This window comes from Mauremys mutica, chromosome 1, assembly GCF_020497125.1.
Source record: "Mauremys mutica isolate MM-2020 ecotype Southern chromosome 1, ASM2049712v1, whole genome shotgun sequence".
In the NCBI taxonomy this organism is placed as follows: Eukaryota; Metazoa; Chordata; order Testudines; family Geoemydidae; genus Mauremys; species Mauremys mutica.
In genome coordinates this window covers 133,334,884-133,353,135 of record NC_059072.1, presented here as the reverse complement: position 1 = coordinate 133,353,135, position 18,252 = coordinate 133,334,884, and the positions used below count along the sequence as shown (strand labels likewise).

Below are 18,252 nucleotides of genomic sequence, written 5' to 3'. Positions count from 1 at the left end.
TTACAATATAGCTCTGGATTTCAACCAAAACTGTAAAAAATTTCATGAGAACTACTTTTACACTAGAAACCTCCTGTGGAAATCTGGAGGTGGGTCAGATCTGGTAGCACCCAGAGGGGGCCTGCTTACAACCCTGAAGAGTTCTAGGGGGGAAATGGAAGACTAGGGGGCCCTTCCCAAAAGGCAGCACGGATGATGTTGGTCCCAGGGCAGGTGGAGGGAACGAGAGGTGAAGCTGAGGAAGGGGACCAGTTTACACGTCTGAAGCCCACAGTGTCACAGTCCTTTTCCAGGCCTGGCTCCAATGGAAGATGGATCCAGAATATGCAATCTGGACTGAAACATTCACAGAGCTCATGGACACATTCAGACCTGCAGTACTGGTTCAAACCCATCCCTGGAAATAACTAGCCAGCCTAAGATTTTAATTGTTTTTTAAAAGACACAACTTTGCTTATGGACAGATCCTATTCAGAGATGACTAACTTTTCATAAGTAAAAGCCCTGCTGCTGTGTAAGATACACTTCTTGTAATATTGCTCATTTGCAACATGGATGCTCATAGGCTAGGTCAACAGATGTATAAGCAATCAGATTTTCAGGTAACTAAGCTTCCCTTCCACCCAAACATGATGAAAGTCTCCATGATCTTTGTATTAAACCATATACTAATTCTACTGCACTCTTCAGCAAATACCTAACAAAATGGGTAAGCACATTAAAGGTATACATGTTCTGTGCCCTGAAGTTATACAGCTAGTACAGCTTACTGTGGGCTAGACAGTGGGCTGCTTAAGTGCAGCTGTGCTCAGTGTGGGGAGTGTACAAGGAGTCTTTGTATTCCCATACCAGGGTCAGCTACAGTTCTAGTCCATGCATTCCCATGAACACAAGAACTGTTTCCTACCAGTGCCCCCACATCCCGAAGAGGGCAGGGAGAGGGAGAAGGACGTTGGAGTATGGCTATGCCCCTACTGAACTGACCAGTGGTGCTGGGCTGGCATGGAATGGAGAGCATGCTACACCCCCTTAAGGGATGTTGCAAGCAGACATATTCACCCTGCCCAGCTGGGAGCTCAGGGAAGACTTGTGCTGCTGAAGTGTTGCCATTCTGCCCTGCCCCAATATGGGCTGGTGTCTAATTTAGCCCTGTATAAATAGCCTGGATTCACTGAAAAAAAATCTTATCTATTGCAGTGCCATTGTTTATAGGTTTGTAATGTTATATAATGATTAAGCTATGCTGTCTATTGAATCGTTAATGTATTCTGCACAATGTCCCAGTAATCAACAATTTATTTTTGGCAGCTATACACATGCACCTGCTTTAAAAGAGAGAGAGAGAGAGAAGAAGAAGAAAAGAAGAAGAAGATGCCATTGTTAAGACACCAATGACTGTTTTATGTAACTTGTAGTTAAACTGGGGAATTCTTTGGGTGTCCTGCTAAAGTGCATCATAAGCTGGGAATTTGAGGAATGCAGAGAGGTTATTAAGAAGCCTCTTTGGCATTCTACCTTGAATGTTGCGATTTGGAAAGTCTGGTTGAAGTCCTAAATCTAAGCAATGACAGGCTATCTTCTCTCTCCATTTTCTAGGCTTATATGCCATATAATGTTTGGAGTGTGTTGTTTCTTAAAAGATTTATCTGTATCAATAATGTTCTCCAAAACTTGCTTTGAAAAAGATGTAAGACGTTAACTTAAGGATCAGGCCAAATTCACCTTCCTCTTTTTTTTCTTCAATGTTCCACTCAATTTGGACCTTAAACATGAAGAAAAACAATCCATGTGGTTCCTCTTATAGTGCCGTGCAATGTGGATACTGGACGGACCGCACTTTTGTTACATCAAGTCCTTAGGGGGTTGGTTCTCAACCTGTGGGATGGAGAGTGACTACAGAATGGGAAGGAAAAAATCAAGATAAAGGGCAAAAATATAAAAACTGGGGGAAACCATACAGAAAATGCACAGAAAAGGGGGAGGAAAAAAAAGAGAGAGAAAAGAGAATGGGGGAAGATAATAAAGAGGGAGGCAGACACAGAGAACAAGAATGACTGGGACATGGTGACCATCTATGGGAATATATGGAGGGAAGGTAGCCCATGTTCATATCCATCATAAATAGAGGGCCGTAAACCAAAAAGATTGAGAGAGCCAGTGCCGCATCTGCATATTCCTGCCTTCGGTGCAAGGCTCGCTGTGCTAGGATATGCAGATGCGGCACAGGCTCTCTCATCAGCAGCCCCAATAGTCACTTAGCTTTATTTGTTGAGGTTCACACGTAGTGCCCAGCGCTGGGCCCATGTGCAATGCAACTGTTTAGTGCATGTGATGTCTTCCTCTGTGGTAGGTCTATCGGTCTGAATAGTGGTCATAAGTAGAAAGTCATGCAAGCAGATGAGAATTGGTGGATGAGTAAAGATATAAGAAACCTATTGATCCCAGGCCAGACACGCATCTTTCATCTCTCTACATATCTCTGGCCATCTGCTCTGCTAATACCCTTGCCATATTCTCCCCTGCCCCACAATCAACGGCTGCACACCTGTGACCTCTTCCCCTCCAACACATGGACAATGGGGATCACAGAGCATGCAGAGCAATTTACTACTGACTTGGTCAGTAACTTGCAGCATAACTGGCACTGCTTTGGGAGGGGAATGTGACGCATATAGTGGGTGTTTCTGAACTTCTCTGCCACAGGCTACCAAGCAATAGCCTGTTTTCTCACACACTGAAAGCCATATGCTTGGTCTACACAGGGAATTTGCCCTGGTACCAGCAATTGATGGTCACCAGTGCAGAATCCAAGGATAGTCAAGGAAAGCCATGATTTGCACCAATGGAGTGTGTCCTAATGAGAAGCAGGGGTAAGTACCATTGGTGTAAATTGTAACTTTCCTTATCTTCACGTAGGTTCTGTACTGATGCAGCTACATCTGCAGCTGCCATCAATTACTGGAATCAGGGACGATTCCCAGTACAGACAAGGTCGCAGATTAATATTTGCTATGGAAGGTCGTGGGGGGTGGGTAGGTCTGCATAATTGTACACTCTCATATAGTAATATTCGCCTTCTGCATGGTCTTCCTAGGCCCTACATATTTTCAGCTGTCCCTGTCTGCTACCCTCTGTTCTGCACAATTAACAAGAGCATGTATTTTACTGATGCACCTTTTTCTATACATAGCAGTTGAATGGATAGTGAGGAATAAATTCAAATTAGGCTGCACGTTGAAGTAATTATCTAACATGGAACATTACTTACACTGGAAATTTAAACTGGCACTTCTGTCCTATGACATAGGATTAAGATATTCACACTATGCAGACAAATTGGAGACAATGGGAATAGTGGTACCAAGTAATTCGCTGTGTTAGTTTCTGCATGAATTTTAGTGCATAATGAAACCATTACCACAAAACTCTGGTGATCTCCAAACGACGCAAATCCCACTTTTTTGGCAAACGTGAGCGTAGGAAGCTATAACCTCACAAATTTCATCCTCATAGCAGCTGTTTTCTTCACATGCAGAATAGAAAATGTCTGGAGAGATTATTCCATGGCATTGTGCAAACTGAGGTGAGCGCAGAATGTTGCACTTGGTAGTGGCATGTTCGGTGCATCTGTCATCTCTCTTGATTTCACAGATTTTGCCTGGTTCTTTCACAGTCCATTCTTGAATAAATGTGCTGCTGTCAGATGTGACAGAGCCATTTCTTAACATGAAGTCATTGTCATTGTTTTGGTCACAAACCCCTAGGTAAGTGAGAAAAAAGAAGGATTAAAAACCATCAGCAGTCAAACAATTTTGAGCAAAGAGAGACAAGGTAAACAGAGCTCCTTCAGGCTCAAAAGTTGAGCTGCAAGGGGAGGGAGAATGGGTTTTGCTCCTTATTGCTTCTTTATGATCTATAAAGGCCTAAAAATCTTAGGATGTTTTTTACTTGTTTATTAGGTTAGAAATCCCGGTTTTATTTGGTATTCTATGGATGCCTTGAGAACCAGTGAGATTATGGCATCCCAAGAGAATGAAAGCTGAGCCATCAAGGGTATATCTACAGTGCACACTAAGCCCAAGTCTGTGGCACCCGTACTTGTGGACTCGGTGTTTCCAACTTGAGCGTCCACATTGGATTTTAAACCTGTATTTATAATTGCTGGACCCAGGTCTCACGGCCAGGCTAATGCATCCGTACTGCACTACACAGACCCTCTGACTTGGGTCTGTGGCTTGACCTGTGACCACACTACAAAATGACAGGGCTTGGACCCAAGTCACAGGGGGACTCAGGTTCTGACCCCTTTTCCCTCCACCCCTCAGCAGAGTCCTAGGACCCAGGACCTGAGTGCTTGGTAACCCGAGTCAGCCTGACTTGTGTGTGGCTGTGGCACAAACCTGAGTTAGAGCCCAGATTTAGTGTGCAGTGCAGACACACCCTGAGAGAGGAAGGGGTTTTTAGTCTGACTGTTTAAAACTATATGTGCTTTGCTGATTTTTGTTAACACCTATTTAACTCAAAACACTGAAAAAAGCGCTTGTGAAAAAAAGAGTTCTGGAATAAAGATTCAAGACACCGCAAACTTCTTCAACTAAGGGGAGAGAATTACAGAATGTAACATATAGCTGAGATCTCTACCAGGCCCTCCATTGTAAACAAGGAAGACCAGACTTGACATCGCTAAGGAAAAAGCAAATAGAAAAAATCCAAACACACACATACACACTCACACCCTACACTTTTCATGTCTTCTTTATACATCATAAAAAATGGGGGGCAAGATCCCCCTTTGCAGGTAGCATTTAAAGGTCCTATGCTGGGAAAAGAACTGGTCTGAACAAGATAACTGTCAGAAAAGATGTAACTGGGACAAAGCCAAAAATCAAGCTATATGCTGTCAAGTGTCAGCGATAACATCAGTGGCTACCAGATCCTGTGGTTCTACTGGTGCAAAGTGTTAATGCATTTAGTGTTTGGGTTAAAAGTTACAATTCTATTAACTATTTCACCTTGTCAAGCAGAAGCTGGTGTTATTGTTCCTAACAATCCATTTGCTTGTTCCTTCAAACCAATCCTCCCAAGGACGACATTGCTGAATTATTATTAATTATATATTGTTATTATATATTGTTAGTTTAAATGTGGCAGGTACTTTCCAAACACAGATGAAGATACAATTCCTAAATTTGATTAACGACTTATAGTTGCCTTTGTTGCATCCCAGAGAACTGTTTGTACTTGCATGTGTTCAATTTCACCCTTTTCAGTTTGCATTTCTTTATTTTCCTGCACATTTTTAGGATTTTTTTGAAAATTTCAAGAATGTCACAGTTAATTTTTGAGGGCAGAGGTAATGCCCCAATAACATATTACTTCAAAATTGAATGTTCCCTCCACAAACTGAAGAAAAGCCCTGCCCCTTAGCTCAGAACCATTTATTTACCAAGTTAGATGGCTCTTTTCCAACATGGAAAGTAACATGAGTTACTGGTAAGAAAAAAAGCCATCTTAAAATCTTGAAAAAGTAGGATTCTTTTCAGTCTTCTATAACTCAAAAAGAGATGGTGGGATTTTCTTTAAACTTCCCAAAGAATTTCACCCCTAGGCGGAGATTAAGAATGGAAAATTTCAAGCCCAAAGGATTTTTTTCCAGAAACATACAAGCATTTGTGATGGGAGCAAATAAGCAAGGGGTATGATGTAGGAATACCATTGTCATAAACTATCCTGGTATGAGGTGTTTTTTAAACCCCATCTAGCACTGTTTTTTATATATATATAAAAACACGATATAAAAAAACACAATATATATATATATATATACACACACACACACAATAGAATTCCTTATGTAGGCCCAATCCTGCAAGCTATTCCACCTATATCTCTAGGGATGTGTCACGTCGACACAGCAAAAAACCCACGGCAGCAAGTCTCAGAGCTCAGGTCAAGTGTCTTGCGCTCACAGGGCTTGAGCCCAGGGTTAAAATAGCAGTCTAGATGTTCAAGTTCAGGCTGGAGCCTGGGCTCTGAAACTCAGCGAGGGTGATGTGTCTCAGAGCCTGAGCTCCAGCTTGACTGGGAACAAGTACACTACCCTTTATAGCCCTGCAGCTCGAACTCTGAGAGTTGATCCAGGCCCTGAAACTAGCAGTCACAGAGAGTTTTTTGCTATGTAGAGATACCCAGAGAGAGCTAGGTGGAATAGCCTGTAGGATCAGGCCTACGTATGGTATCTATGCCTATACCTATAGCAGCAGTTCTCAAACTGTAGGTCAGGACCCCAAAGTGGGTCGCAACCCCATTTTAATGGGGTTACCAGGGCTGGCATTACACTTGCTGGGGCCTAGGACCGAAGGTGAAGCCTGAGCTCCACAGCCCGGGACTGAAGCCGCAGGGCTTTAGCCCTGTGCGGCGGGACTTGGTCTTCAGCTCTGGCTCCCCTGCCTAGGATGGTGGGGCTTGGCCTTCGTCTTTGGCCTCCCCACTCAGGGCAGCAGGGCTCAGGCGGGCTCAGACGTCAGTCCTTCATGTAGTAATTTTTGTTGTCAGAAGGGAGTCATGGTGCAATGAAGTTTGAGACCCCCTGATCTATACCTAAGTCTATACAGCTCCCCGCTGTTTTTTCTGAGGTTCTATATGGGCACATGGATTACCTCACACAGAGATGCATGCAGAGTGGAGGCCCACACATACTTCTTGGCTCTGTCCGGTTACAAGAAACCTCAATAATAATTACAGCCTCAAACAAGGCAGCTGAAAGAGGTAATTTTAAAACTTACCGCAAAGGCCATATATTTGTGAAGAAAAGCTCCTTGGGTTAAGATGAAGGATAAATTCATTGTTTCTTGGAGTGAATGTGAAAATATGTCCAAGCTGGGAGAACCTGATCTCATGCATTATTGCTCCATAAATGGTGACTTCAAAGTAATCATCAGTGTAAGGAACAGTAGTCATTTCTCCATTAACAGCAACCTGTTTCAAGAGGGTGAGACAGAGTGACCAGATGTCCCTATTTTATAGGGACAGTCCTGATTTTTTAGTCTTTTTCTTATATAGGCTCCTATTACCCCCTACCCCCTGTCCCGATTTTTCACATTTGCTGTCTGGTCACCCTAGGGTGAGAATACTCCGTCAGTTCTACCAACCAACCAAAATAAATTAAAGTTTATAGAGTCTAGATATTCCTAAACACATTTTAACTTCATAAGGGACTGAAGATCCAACTGAGTTGATTAAAGCCAAGAGAACACAAATAATATAGAGACCAGTTCAAGCTGCAAGCAGATCTCTGCTCTGAGTGTAGAAATGCATGAAATGGAGTGTGTGCTCCTGTTTTGTGAGTCCGCACTTTCCCATTTGCAGGATCACATATGTATTTACTGGCTAATAGTCCAGTCCTGTAAGGTGTTCCATGCCTTCTCCTGGATGCTGAGCACCCTCAAATTCCAGTGAGAGTTGAGGCCATACAGCACCTTAGAGGATCAGATCCAAATATCATAATTAGCCTTGAATTTGGAACAAATAGTTCTCCTCTATTTACTGAAGAAGTTCTGTATGGCCACAAAAATCATCCCATCCATTGACAAGAAACTATGGGCAACAATGAAAGAACCTGATGGCGATATAGGACTACAAAACATAGATGGCATTGCAGACATTGTTTTAGCTGTGGTATGAGGTAACCTTTGTAATTGTATCTGACTTGGAGCAGACACTGAACCTTTCTATAGTCTACTGTTCATATATTATGCTGTTATGCAAGGGTGTGAATAGTTCTAGTTAGCTCTGCCTTGTATTTTAGTCAATACTTGTGTGTCTGAGTTTCCTAAAATTGTATTAAAGCTTTGAACAGTAACATCCATGACTATTAAATTACCTGTTTGTCTATAAAGTGAACGTTAGACACATTGGGGCAGATTATCTGCTAGGGCTGAGATCCACTCAATGCAGCTGTTGCGTGAGAGGTCAGGAAGCCAGTTATGGCTCCCTGATTCTCTCTGGTTGCACCCTTTGCACAGGTTAGAACAGCTCAAGGGCTGTTCTAATATGCACCAGTTGACAATAACCCACATGGGACCATTCACCAGTTGAAAAGAACCAGAGTGCAACATGTTCTGGCTACACCTGCCTGCCTGTTCCCAGAATTCCTATCCAGGCAGGGAGTGCCAGATTCCATCCTCTTTGCATTGCCAGAGCAGTGCAAAGAAGCAAATTTGGTGCATCATATGGGCAGGGACTTTATTCTGGAATAAAAAATGATAAAGATTTTAGCAGCATAAGAAATAAAACACTGTCAATAGAAAAAAAACAGCACTGCAATATAAATACTGAAAAAGGAGAGCATAACTCTGTTCTCATAATCTGGAATATTGTCATTTGACCAGAGAATCGTACAGCTATTTCATTGCTCATGGCTTACTGTCATGTCTCCAGAGAGCTGTACTGATTTGCCATGGTGCTTCACTTCTATGGCATTCATACAGTTTAATTTTGGTGTTGAACTGCAAGCCCCATTGTGGAGAATCATTTCAATATCATGCTCTTTGTCTTGAAACAAGGTGTAGGAGCAATTGCCAGTCAGTTTAAAATCCAGCCCGTCAAAGGTGACAATATGTCGGGTCGAGCTGCCCATGCACTTGCCTGCAAAGGTGAAGAGAGAAAAAAGATCATTATCTCTCTGACACTGGCAGTCCAGGTGCCAGCTCTTGCCAAGGCTGCAGACATTAGCTGGAGACCAAACTAGTTCATGTATGTGTTAGTGTTGCTCAGAAGAAGTGTTAGTCTTATAAAAATGTATTTAATGTTTACACTGCATAGAATGTTAGTGAGTTGCTGCATGCATTAATCTTATTTGTAATGTCTGTACTCCATGCTATAAGGAAACTTTATTTTTATAGTTTTTGCTTTATAACTTTGAAAATGTTTGCTCTAAACTCGTGAACTCCTATGGGAAGAGTGTTCCCCCTCCCGTGCTGCCCATCCTGAAGAACTATCAGAATCAGATGGGCCATCCAGGCACATTGCAATACTAGGGACTGGAGAATGGCCCTATTGAACCTTCAAAATGTTACATGCAAGGAAGCTCATCCAATGGTCTTCAAGGCAGAATGAAGGAAATAAAAGAAAGACAGGAAAATTGCCCATCTCTTTGCTGTTTGAATTCTCACAGGGCCAGAGACACTAAACTGAAAACAGAGAAAGACATTTTGAATCACTAAAACTCTGTCACTCTTAGGATTTAGATTGTAACTTATTTGTATGTATATGTTTGGTCACTTCAACCTTTAAATAACTCTCTTTTTTCTCTTTCCTAGTTAACAAACCTTTAGGTAGTTTATCACAGCATTGGCTACAGACATGTCTTTGTCACTGTCAATATCTCTTCCAATTCATTTTGAGCCTGACCCAGAATACACTGTTGTCAGTGGGAAGCATAGGCACTGACTCCGTGGGTGCTCCGGGGCTGGAGCACCCATGGGGAAAAATTAGTGGGAGCTCTGCACCCATCAGCAGCCAAGCTCCCCTTTCTGCCCCCCCCCCCGCCCAATCTTGCCTCCTCCCTTGAGCGCTGTTTGGTGGTGTAGCAAGCTTCGGGAGGGAGGGGAGAGGAGCAGGAACGTGGCAACGTCTTCTCTCTTCAGAGAGAAGAGGCAGGGCAGGGACGGGGATTTGGGGAAGGAGTCAGAATAGGAGCAGGGGGGGGTGGAGTTGGGGAAGGGACTTTGGGGAAGGGGTTGGAATGGTGACAGGGCAGGGGCGGAGTCAAGGAAGGGTTTGGGGCAGATGAGGGTCAAGCACCCACTGGCGCAACAAGAAGTCGGCGTCTATATTAACTATATATAAGTTAATCTATATGAAAAGCTAAAGTTAAATATTTCATCAAATCCTAGAGGAGAAGGAAAACCTATCAGCATCTTGTGATAAAATGAAGTTTTTCTAATTGTCTCTGTCAGGAATAACCTTTATTACAAAATAGACAGGTAAGTTAGTGGCAGATCCTGTGTATAAAAGTTGTTTTCTACTGAGTTTGATGTATTAACATATTTCTATTAAAGATGAGCAACAAAGGAGAAAATAGTTGAGTCTGTCTTTTTCTCCCTTTATGATCTATAAGGAACACATGAAAAGGATATTTTGTGTTGTTATTTTGTTTTAAACTTGTTTTTTTTTCCTGGATGACCAGAGAACTAGTAGAATTATGAGCTGACAAGTACCAAGGAAATGAAACCTGAGCAATTAGACAGGGCTTTGCGTCAAACTTTTAAAAATCCTTGATTTGTTTTTGTTAATCTCTATTTCACTCCAACATTAGGTAAACAGTTGGGAGGAAAATGCTCTTCGTTAATAATTCAACTTCCTGACCCTTCAATTAAAGGCTGAGAAAACTCCCATTCCAGGTCCTTCATCCTCCAGTGAGACCTCCAGGGCCATCCCTATCCATACACAAAGTACTCAGCTGCATAGAGAACCAGGAAATTTGGTGCACCACATTTCCTGCTGCCCTGCGCAGCTGCGTGCTGCTCCAGCCCCTGCTCCGCCTCTTCCCCCGACCCTGCTCTGCCCCAGCCCTGACCCCACTCCACCCCTTCCGCAAAGCCCCTGCCCCTCTCCCCCCAGCCCCGCCCCCACTCCCCTGAGGGCTGCTGCAGGGGTCGGGCCTGCACTCACCATGTGGTAAGTAGAGTGACCCAGCCCCAGCCTGCTCCGTTCCGCTGGCTTCCAGTCATGCCGCCAGCAAGTGCTTGGGGGCAGTTCCCCCCTACCCCCCAAGGCTGGGAGCCAGGGGAGCAGAGTGGAGTGGGCTGGGGCCAGGGGGCAGTTTCCCACCTGCCCCCCAACCCCTCTGCCTCATGGAGGCCTGGGGCCTGCCCCCCGCTCCCCAGAAGCCAGGGGGCTGCATAGGGCACCAGAATGGCTAGGGACGGCCCTGGAGACCGCCAGCAAGAAACAGCAAAGACCAAACTTGATGTTTCTAATATTTTAAGGTTAAAAAGGGGCAGAAAAAAAATCTTTTAAAATATCTCTCAGGTTGTTTTTTTTTATAATTCCTAACACAGCAAAAAAGAGACAACTCCATTTTATTTTCCTGGTCTGGAAACCTTTCTATATTGTGCTGTCAGATTATGAATTACCAAAGCCATATATAGCCATTGGAACACTTGGAAATGTAGCACCCTCATATTGTTAAATATCCCTTCTTTTATGTTATTCCTATACAAGAGTTGTAGAGAGATTACCACTAAAATCTTTACAAGCCTAATAAATATAAAGTTTTGTAAGAAAATGTTTCTGCATATACTATCATTTGTTTGGCTGCTGGTTTATAAATACCATAAACAATTAGATGTTTGTCTGCACTCTCAGAAAACCTCTAATCTCAGTTTTAAGCAAACAAATTTTCAAAAGCACTACTAAATTAAATCACAAACAAATGCAGTAGATTGCAGCCTGCTCTACACTACGAAGTTTTGTTGGTGTAGCTATGACAGCAAGGAGTGTGGGGAAAAGATCAGCAACCCTCCCACCTCCAGCCAACATAGCTGCACCAGCAAACCTTACCACCACCACGTAAGTAGACACAGCTATGCTGACAAAAGCATGCTTCTATTGGTTTAGCTAATGTAGTCAGATAGCTGTGCATTCAAAAGAACTCCTCTGGCAGCTCAAGCTGAGTCTCTACTAGTGGGCTCGGCCAGAATAGTTATACCCGTTAAGGCTCTTGGCTCCAGGGCTGCCGGGGGGCGGGGGGTGGGAGGAGGACACAAGTGGCCCCCCAAGGATATAGTATTCTATAGTATTACAACTTTTTTTATGGAAGGGGCCTCTGAAATTGCTTTGCCCCAGGCCCCCTGAATCCTCTGGGTGGCCCTGGTTGGCTCCAAGTACTTCACTCATTTAGGACTTAGGGCTGCTCACATTCATGTCAATGGGAGTTTTGCCATTGACTTCAGCATGTGCAGGATCAGGCCCTCGTTGGCCAATTGACTTGTATATAACTAACTCAGACTTGCACTGGTTTAGCTGAGCCAAAAACACATGACTTGTGCATTTTGGTAAATGTGAAAAGTTAGCAGTCTGACTTACACACTCATATCATCTTGGGAAATGAAGTGAATTTCTGGGCTATCATGGCGTGTTAAATTTATACCGAACTAAACAAACATTATCTCATTCTAAAGGGCAATAACCTTAAGACAAATATAGGCTTTTCTGTGCCAAGTGACTAATGGTACAAATGGAAATTTTAAATGTAATCCCTTAAGAGATCCTTTAGGGAGACATATTTGGAATGCCAAAACTAATGGGTTTGTATTGCTGTTCACTTATTCATTAAATAGGAAATATCACACTACTGAAATAAAAATTACATGAGTAATTGTTTCTTCTTTTGGACACAAATAAAATGATTCAGCTAAAATCTATGCAATAATTTTACATTTAGGGAATATTTACATTAGAAAGGAAATCTTGGATTTAAAATGGCTAGATAATTTAATGTGGTTTGAAGGGAACATTAAAAAGGCAAATTCTTGGTGTGAAAGTTTTCCATGTCTGACAATAAAAGCTCTGAGTCCAGCTAGAAATCCTGAACGTTTCAAATAGCACATTAGTCCCTTCAGGAACTTTGTCTTTGAATATGGCAGTTCCTCGGAGGACATTTTTTATCCCAGGATGAGATTATACATTACAACTGGGGAGTCATGGGATTTTACTATTAAAAAATGACTGGGGATAAAATTTTCAAAGGTGCCTACATGACTTATGCACATTTAGTCCAAAAGAGAGTTAGGCACTTTAGAGCTGAAAGTCAATGGGACTTAGGTTCCCAAGTGCCTAAGTCCCTTTTGAAAATGAGATTCAAACACTCTTAAGTAACTTGGGCACTTTTGAAAATGTTACTCGTCAACTCAGATCTTTGGAGCTACTGTGAATTTTGTCTAAAAAGGCATGGAACACTGCACTTTATAAATGTAGCCTAATGTATGCATTTGTCATTCAAATATTTGTACAGCAGTTAGAAAGCATGAAAGTGCCTCGCCTTGGCTCTAGGCACTTGTAATCAAAATAAGCATATCAATCAGTTACTTTTCTTGTGCAGAGCTCAAGTATACTGGCTGCAGTAGCTTTTATGGCCACTGCATCTTCCCTATTGTGGATTGGTGAGGCTTGGTCAGTGAATCCACGTTGTTGTGGATCTAGAGTTCTTACTCTTGTCCCATCCCTGCCGTGCCTGGACTCCTCTCCTCTGTAGACTGCTGTGGAATGGTGCTCCATGCTGTGTAGGGGTAGAAAGACCATGTGCATAGCCCCCTCCCCCATGCAGCAAGGCCGTACCAGTTCCACTGCATTCCGTGCCTTTTCCATGGCCTTTGAATTGGGCGGGAGGGTTTGGCTCTTAGTGATTTCGCTTGATCAAAGGGCCATCATTTTTTCCTATCTTCCTTCCACATGAAAACAATTCTCCTCCCCCCCACACACACACACCTAAGAGGTACAGTGCCATTCTAGCAAAACTCATCATAGAGCAAGCCCTGCATTAACTACTGTAATCACAGGGAAAGCTGTGAAGTCAAAAAGCAGCAGAGCTTCTTCTCCCCCTACTGTGTGTGGGTGGAGGGGAGGGTCATTTCCCAGAGGCTCTCTTTTCAGCAACTGGCCACTCTAGCACCACTGCTGGGTCCCTCATCTCTGCGTGTTTGAGTGGGAGTACTCTCACTCTCTCTGAGCCAAGGCACAGCTCACACAATATCAATTGTTCCTGTTCACACACTCAAAATCAAGAGCAAATGTTATGTATTAGGTTTTTTTTCTACATCTGCCTGGGCTCAGAACCCAACCCAGAAGCTTGAGGTTAGCCAGAGAATAGACTAAATGTCCTAGAGTTTGTTCAGATTCAGCTTATTTTTCCAGACTCCCTCCTCCCCAGTTCAGAAAGGTTTGGAAATTGGAAACCAATCTGGGACTCTCCCTGGTAAAACGTTACAATTTTTTCCAGCAGACAGTCCCACGCTATGGCCCCAATCCTGCAAACATGCCCGTTCTGAGCTTTAAGCAGGCAAGGAGTCCCACTGCTCATGCCTATAACTGTTTGCAGGATTAGTGCCTGTATATCAGTTTGACCCCATCTATTTCTGTGGTGACATGGATCACAGGATGATTGGCCCTAAGGGGAGATGGGGCCAGCCATGCCATAAATAATTGGCTGCTTCCCATCCTCTTTCTTGGGTATCTTTGAGAGTTTTTCTGGTTCTCGTATAAATCACTGGGGCCCCAAGCCAGTTCCTTTGAAGTACCCAGCCTTCTGCAGACCCTGGCTCAGGGCCTTCCACAGGAACCTATCCACTGCTTATGGATGCACACCCCAGACTGATCTCTCTCAGCCCTTTTATAATGTCTGAGTGTCTATTAATCTATCATCTTAGTCCTGTCCCCTCAAGCTCAGAAGATGCTAATTAATTATGACACAGGTGTGGCTGGCCCCATCTCCCATTAAAGCAGCTAGTCACCCTGTGATACGTGGCCCGCTCTGCATGGTCTCCTTCAAGGATATGCTATTCAGAGCCGCACACACCAGTTGTTATTATCATTATATAACAACTGATGTATGCGTGTATATATATACATTTTATGGTACATAAAAATTTCTGCCAAACAGGTTCAGCCATTTACAAGAATGAGGCTAGGGAAAAATACGTTTTGCCTGTATCTGGTGACCTATTCTTTAAAAAGCTCTAGCACCCCTATACCTTGGAGCAGGGACTTAAATTTGTCAGAGGGTGACCACTGTTTCAAGAATGAGCCTTCTGCCATCCCTGTGAAAATCTGCCCAAATCTGGCCAAGTTATAAGCCTTTGAAAAATCAATTTCTACATGCTCAGTAGAAACGACTTAGTTTTTAGCAACTAAATTCCCAATATTCCATCCATACTGGGCATGCTCCAGATAGGGACTGAGCAGGACTTTCCCTGAAATTGCAGCTCTTGGCTGCTGTAGGTGGTGCCAAGCCCAGGCATCTGAACTGAGAGCAGGGCAACTGTCTCTCCTTTGAATGACCCCTCTGCTGGGCCAGGCAATGTGGAAGAAGAAGGTGGTTGATTCAAATTCAGAAATGGTAAGAGTCAGACCTGAGTGGAGGGGGTAGGGGATAGTAGATTAGGATAAGGAACCTAATGGGAAGAGACTGGGAGTAGAAGCTGGAAGTGGTCCTGGGAGAAGAGGGAAACTGGGTCTGGGAGTTTGGGGGGGAAGATGGAAACTGGCTAGCAAGGAGACTGGGACTGTGAACAAATAGGAGGGCAGGAGGAGGAAAGACAGATTTGACAACGAGATGGGTTTGTAAGAGGAGAACTGGGACTAGCTAGACAAAGAGACTGGAACAAAGTTCCGAGGGAGAGAGACTGGGACTGACGAACATTGGTAGATGACTAGAAACCAGGGCTGGGGAGAGAAACAGATTAGATGAGGAGCCAGGAAGGTCCTGCAGAAAAAAATAATATATGATCACGTAATTGAAGACTGCATCATAATACATACACACAATAGGGTTGAATTAAGGTTGCCCAGGCATATGTAATTCTGGTATTTCCTAGCTTTAGAGTGCTTGATTTTGCAAGCATAATTAATATTATTTTAATATGGCTTGTGTTCTAGATATGTGTGTTTGATGTATATATGTATACAATTATATGTTTACCATATTTGTAATATGTAAGATGCATTTGGGGCCCAATACTCTGTTTATAATTAAGGCTACGTTTTAGTCACAGGTACTTTTAGTAAAAGTCATGGACAGGTCACGGGCAGTAAACAAAAATTCACGGTCCGTCACATGTCCATGACTTGTACTGTACCCTTGATTAAATCTGGGGAGTGCCGCAGATGCCAGTGGCGGGGCTGCAGGTGGTGGCCTGGGGGGCACCGCAGGTGCTATGGGGAGGGGGAGTTGGCGAGGCTGGCAGGCTCCCTACCCGGCTTCTCAGAAGCAGCGACATGTCCCTCTCTAAGCTCCTAGCTCCACGCACTGCCAGCTCCACAGCTCCCATTGGCTGGGAAACACTGCCAATGGAAGCTGCGAGGGCCGTGCCTGTGGGCAGAGGCGGAGCTAGGAGCTGAGGGAGGGACATGTTGCTCCTTCTGGGTAAGCATGGCCCAGAGCCCTCACCCCCTCCCGCATCCTAGCCCCCTCCCCCTCCCCCCCCACGCTGCTGTTTGGATGGGGGGAGTGGCTCGAGACTGCCCCAGCAACAGCCAGTACGACTGGCCCAGAGGCTGCCTGAGCAGCCCCAAATCTAGCTGCACCGGCTGCTGCAGAAATCACAGAGGTGACAGAAAGTCACAGAATCCGTGACTTCCGTGATCGCCATAACAAACTCACAATCTTATTTATAATCCATCTGAAAATATCTGTATGTTTGAAAGACATGTATGTCTTCTTATGAAAAAAGCTTAAATATTAAACATATTAATTATCATTTTAAATATTTTAATTATAATTTTAAGATTTGTTTTTTCAAGTCAATGTATTTAGTACTAAAAATGAAAGGAAAAGATATTGAAAATATGAGGAAAAATCAAAACTGTTTTAAACTATAGCTATATCTTTCAATATTTTGCATGTCACCATGCAAAATCTCTATAGAGATGTGTGAGCTCCCACTTGCTGACATTTGTGAGATGCTATCACAACTAATGGTTGCCGTTGGAGGTGTTATTGCAGCACACAGAGGCATATCCATGAGAGTTTTAATCTAGGCAGCATAGCTAAAAGCAGCAGTGAAGCCACAGCATGCAGAGTCTTCCACGTGGGCTATACCAGCCCGCCTAGAATGCTGGATACATACTCAGCTTCCTAGGCCACACCAGGGTCTGTGCCACTGTGTCTCCACTGCTATTTTTAGCCATGGTAAATAAATTAAAGGTAATGCAGATGTGCATACCTGAGCTGCAATCACACCTGTCATTGCAGAGTAGACATAAACTAAGAAAGGTCCCTTTGAGCCTTCAGGAATGTTAGAAGGAGATAGATGCCAGAATTTCTCGCAGGAGCTTCCAGGCAATGTATATCTGCTGAACCACCCTTTAAAAAAAGCCAGCGCTCTCCTTTCTTTGCACCCAGCCAACCGCATGCCCTAGTGTGAAGGCAGTGAGGGAAGCACAGCCATAGCACCTAGGGCAGGGGTTATCTCTTCATGTGACTCTTAGTCCTCCTTCATCTTGTGCTCATATACAAAGGCTGGCCAAAGACCCCTCCTGTGTCCTTGTACACCATCTGGCCAGAATCCAGCCCTAAATCATTTGAGACTATGAATTTTGATTTTGATAAAGAACAAGTATAAATTCATCTCAGTTCAAGCAACTTTGGATTCTTCCTCGAGTTGTAGCTCTGTGTTCCATTCATCAGTACATTTCCTGGACACATTGTCAGTCCTGGCGGAAAAAACACGTATATGTAAAATAAGTTACTCACATGGACATGTCCAGCGGCAGCCACAGGTTTCCTCAGTTTTAACAGCAGGGAGATTATTGGGACATGTAGGTTTTTGCGTCTTCACACAATTAATTCGGTGACTCTCCAGAACCGTCTGGCCACCTGGTAAGCATGTCACAAAGTGACAACTATCCAGTAATGTCCATTTGTCACCGGGCTATACAAGAAGACGTGCTGATATTAAAATAGGGTTTGATGCAAGAAAAGAAAATTCAAACAACACTTGGAGGCCTCCACATAGCAGCTACCAGACTGTGTTCCATAACCTAAAACTAGCAAGTAAAGTGACACTGCCAGCAGTGCTGTTCAAAATAGCCTTGGATAATTAAACAATAGAATGCAATGTATTAGGGAGTTCACGGGCATGAGAAAGTTAATACAGAAACATTGCAAGAAATAGATTCTGAAATTCCATGCAAAGGATAATAGTCTATAATGGGGGATGCTCTGCTGGAAGAGCATGAAATATCTGGTACTTTTGTCTATTGTTAGCAGAGCAGCCCTGCAGCACACATGGACAACACAGTCAATAAAGAATTTCCCAGTGCTTTTCTTTAAATACCAATGCCTTTGGTTTTCATGAGTGTAAAATTATTTTGGAAAGTATTCTGAACACAGATGCTCATAGCACAGCAGGAATTAATGAGAGTTGTGTCAAGCTAGTAAAACAAAAGCCCCTTTTCTGAAGGCTTGGAATCGCTGGCTTATTTTACCTACAGTCCTGAACCCTTAAAAATTCCACCCATCCTGAAGGGGAT

The 18,252-nt window shown here is 43.5% G+C and overlaps 1 protein-coding gene across 1 annotated transcript in view; it reads right to left on the bottom strand.

Annotated features, from left to right (window-relative positions):
* VWF (von Willebrand factor) overlaps positions 1-18,252 on the bottom strand; it is a 224,898-nt gene that overhangs the window by 61,595 nt on the left and 145,051 nt on the right. Inside the window, exons 34-37 of the mRNA XM_044996564.1 lie at positions 17,474-17,651; positions 8,426-8,646; positions 6,786-6,978; positions 3,419-3,760 (exon numbers count right to left, since the gene is read on the bottom strand). Coding sequence (XP_044852499.1) covers positions 3,419-3,760; positions 6,786-6,978; positions 8,426-8,646; positions 17,474-17,651 — 934 coding nt within the window. The remainder of the gene's footprint in view (positions 1-3,418; positions 3,761-6,785; positions 6,979-8,425; positions 8,647-17,473; positions 17,652-18,252) is intronic.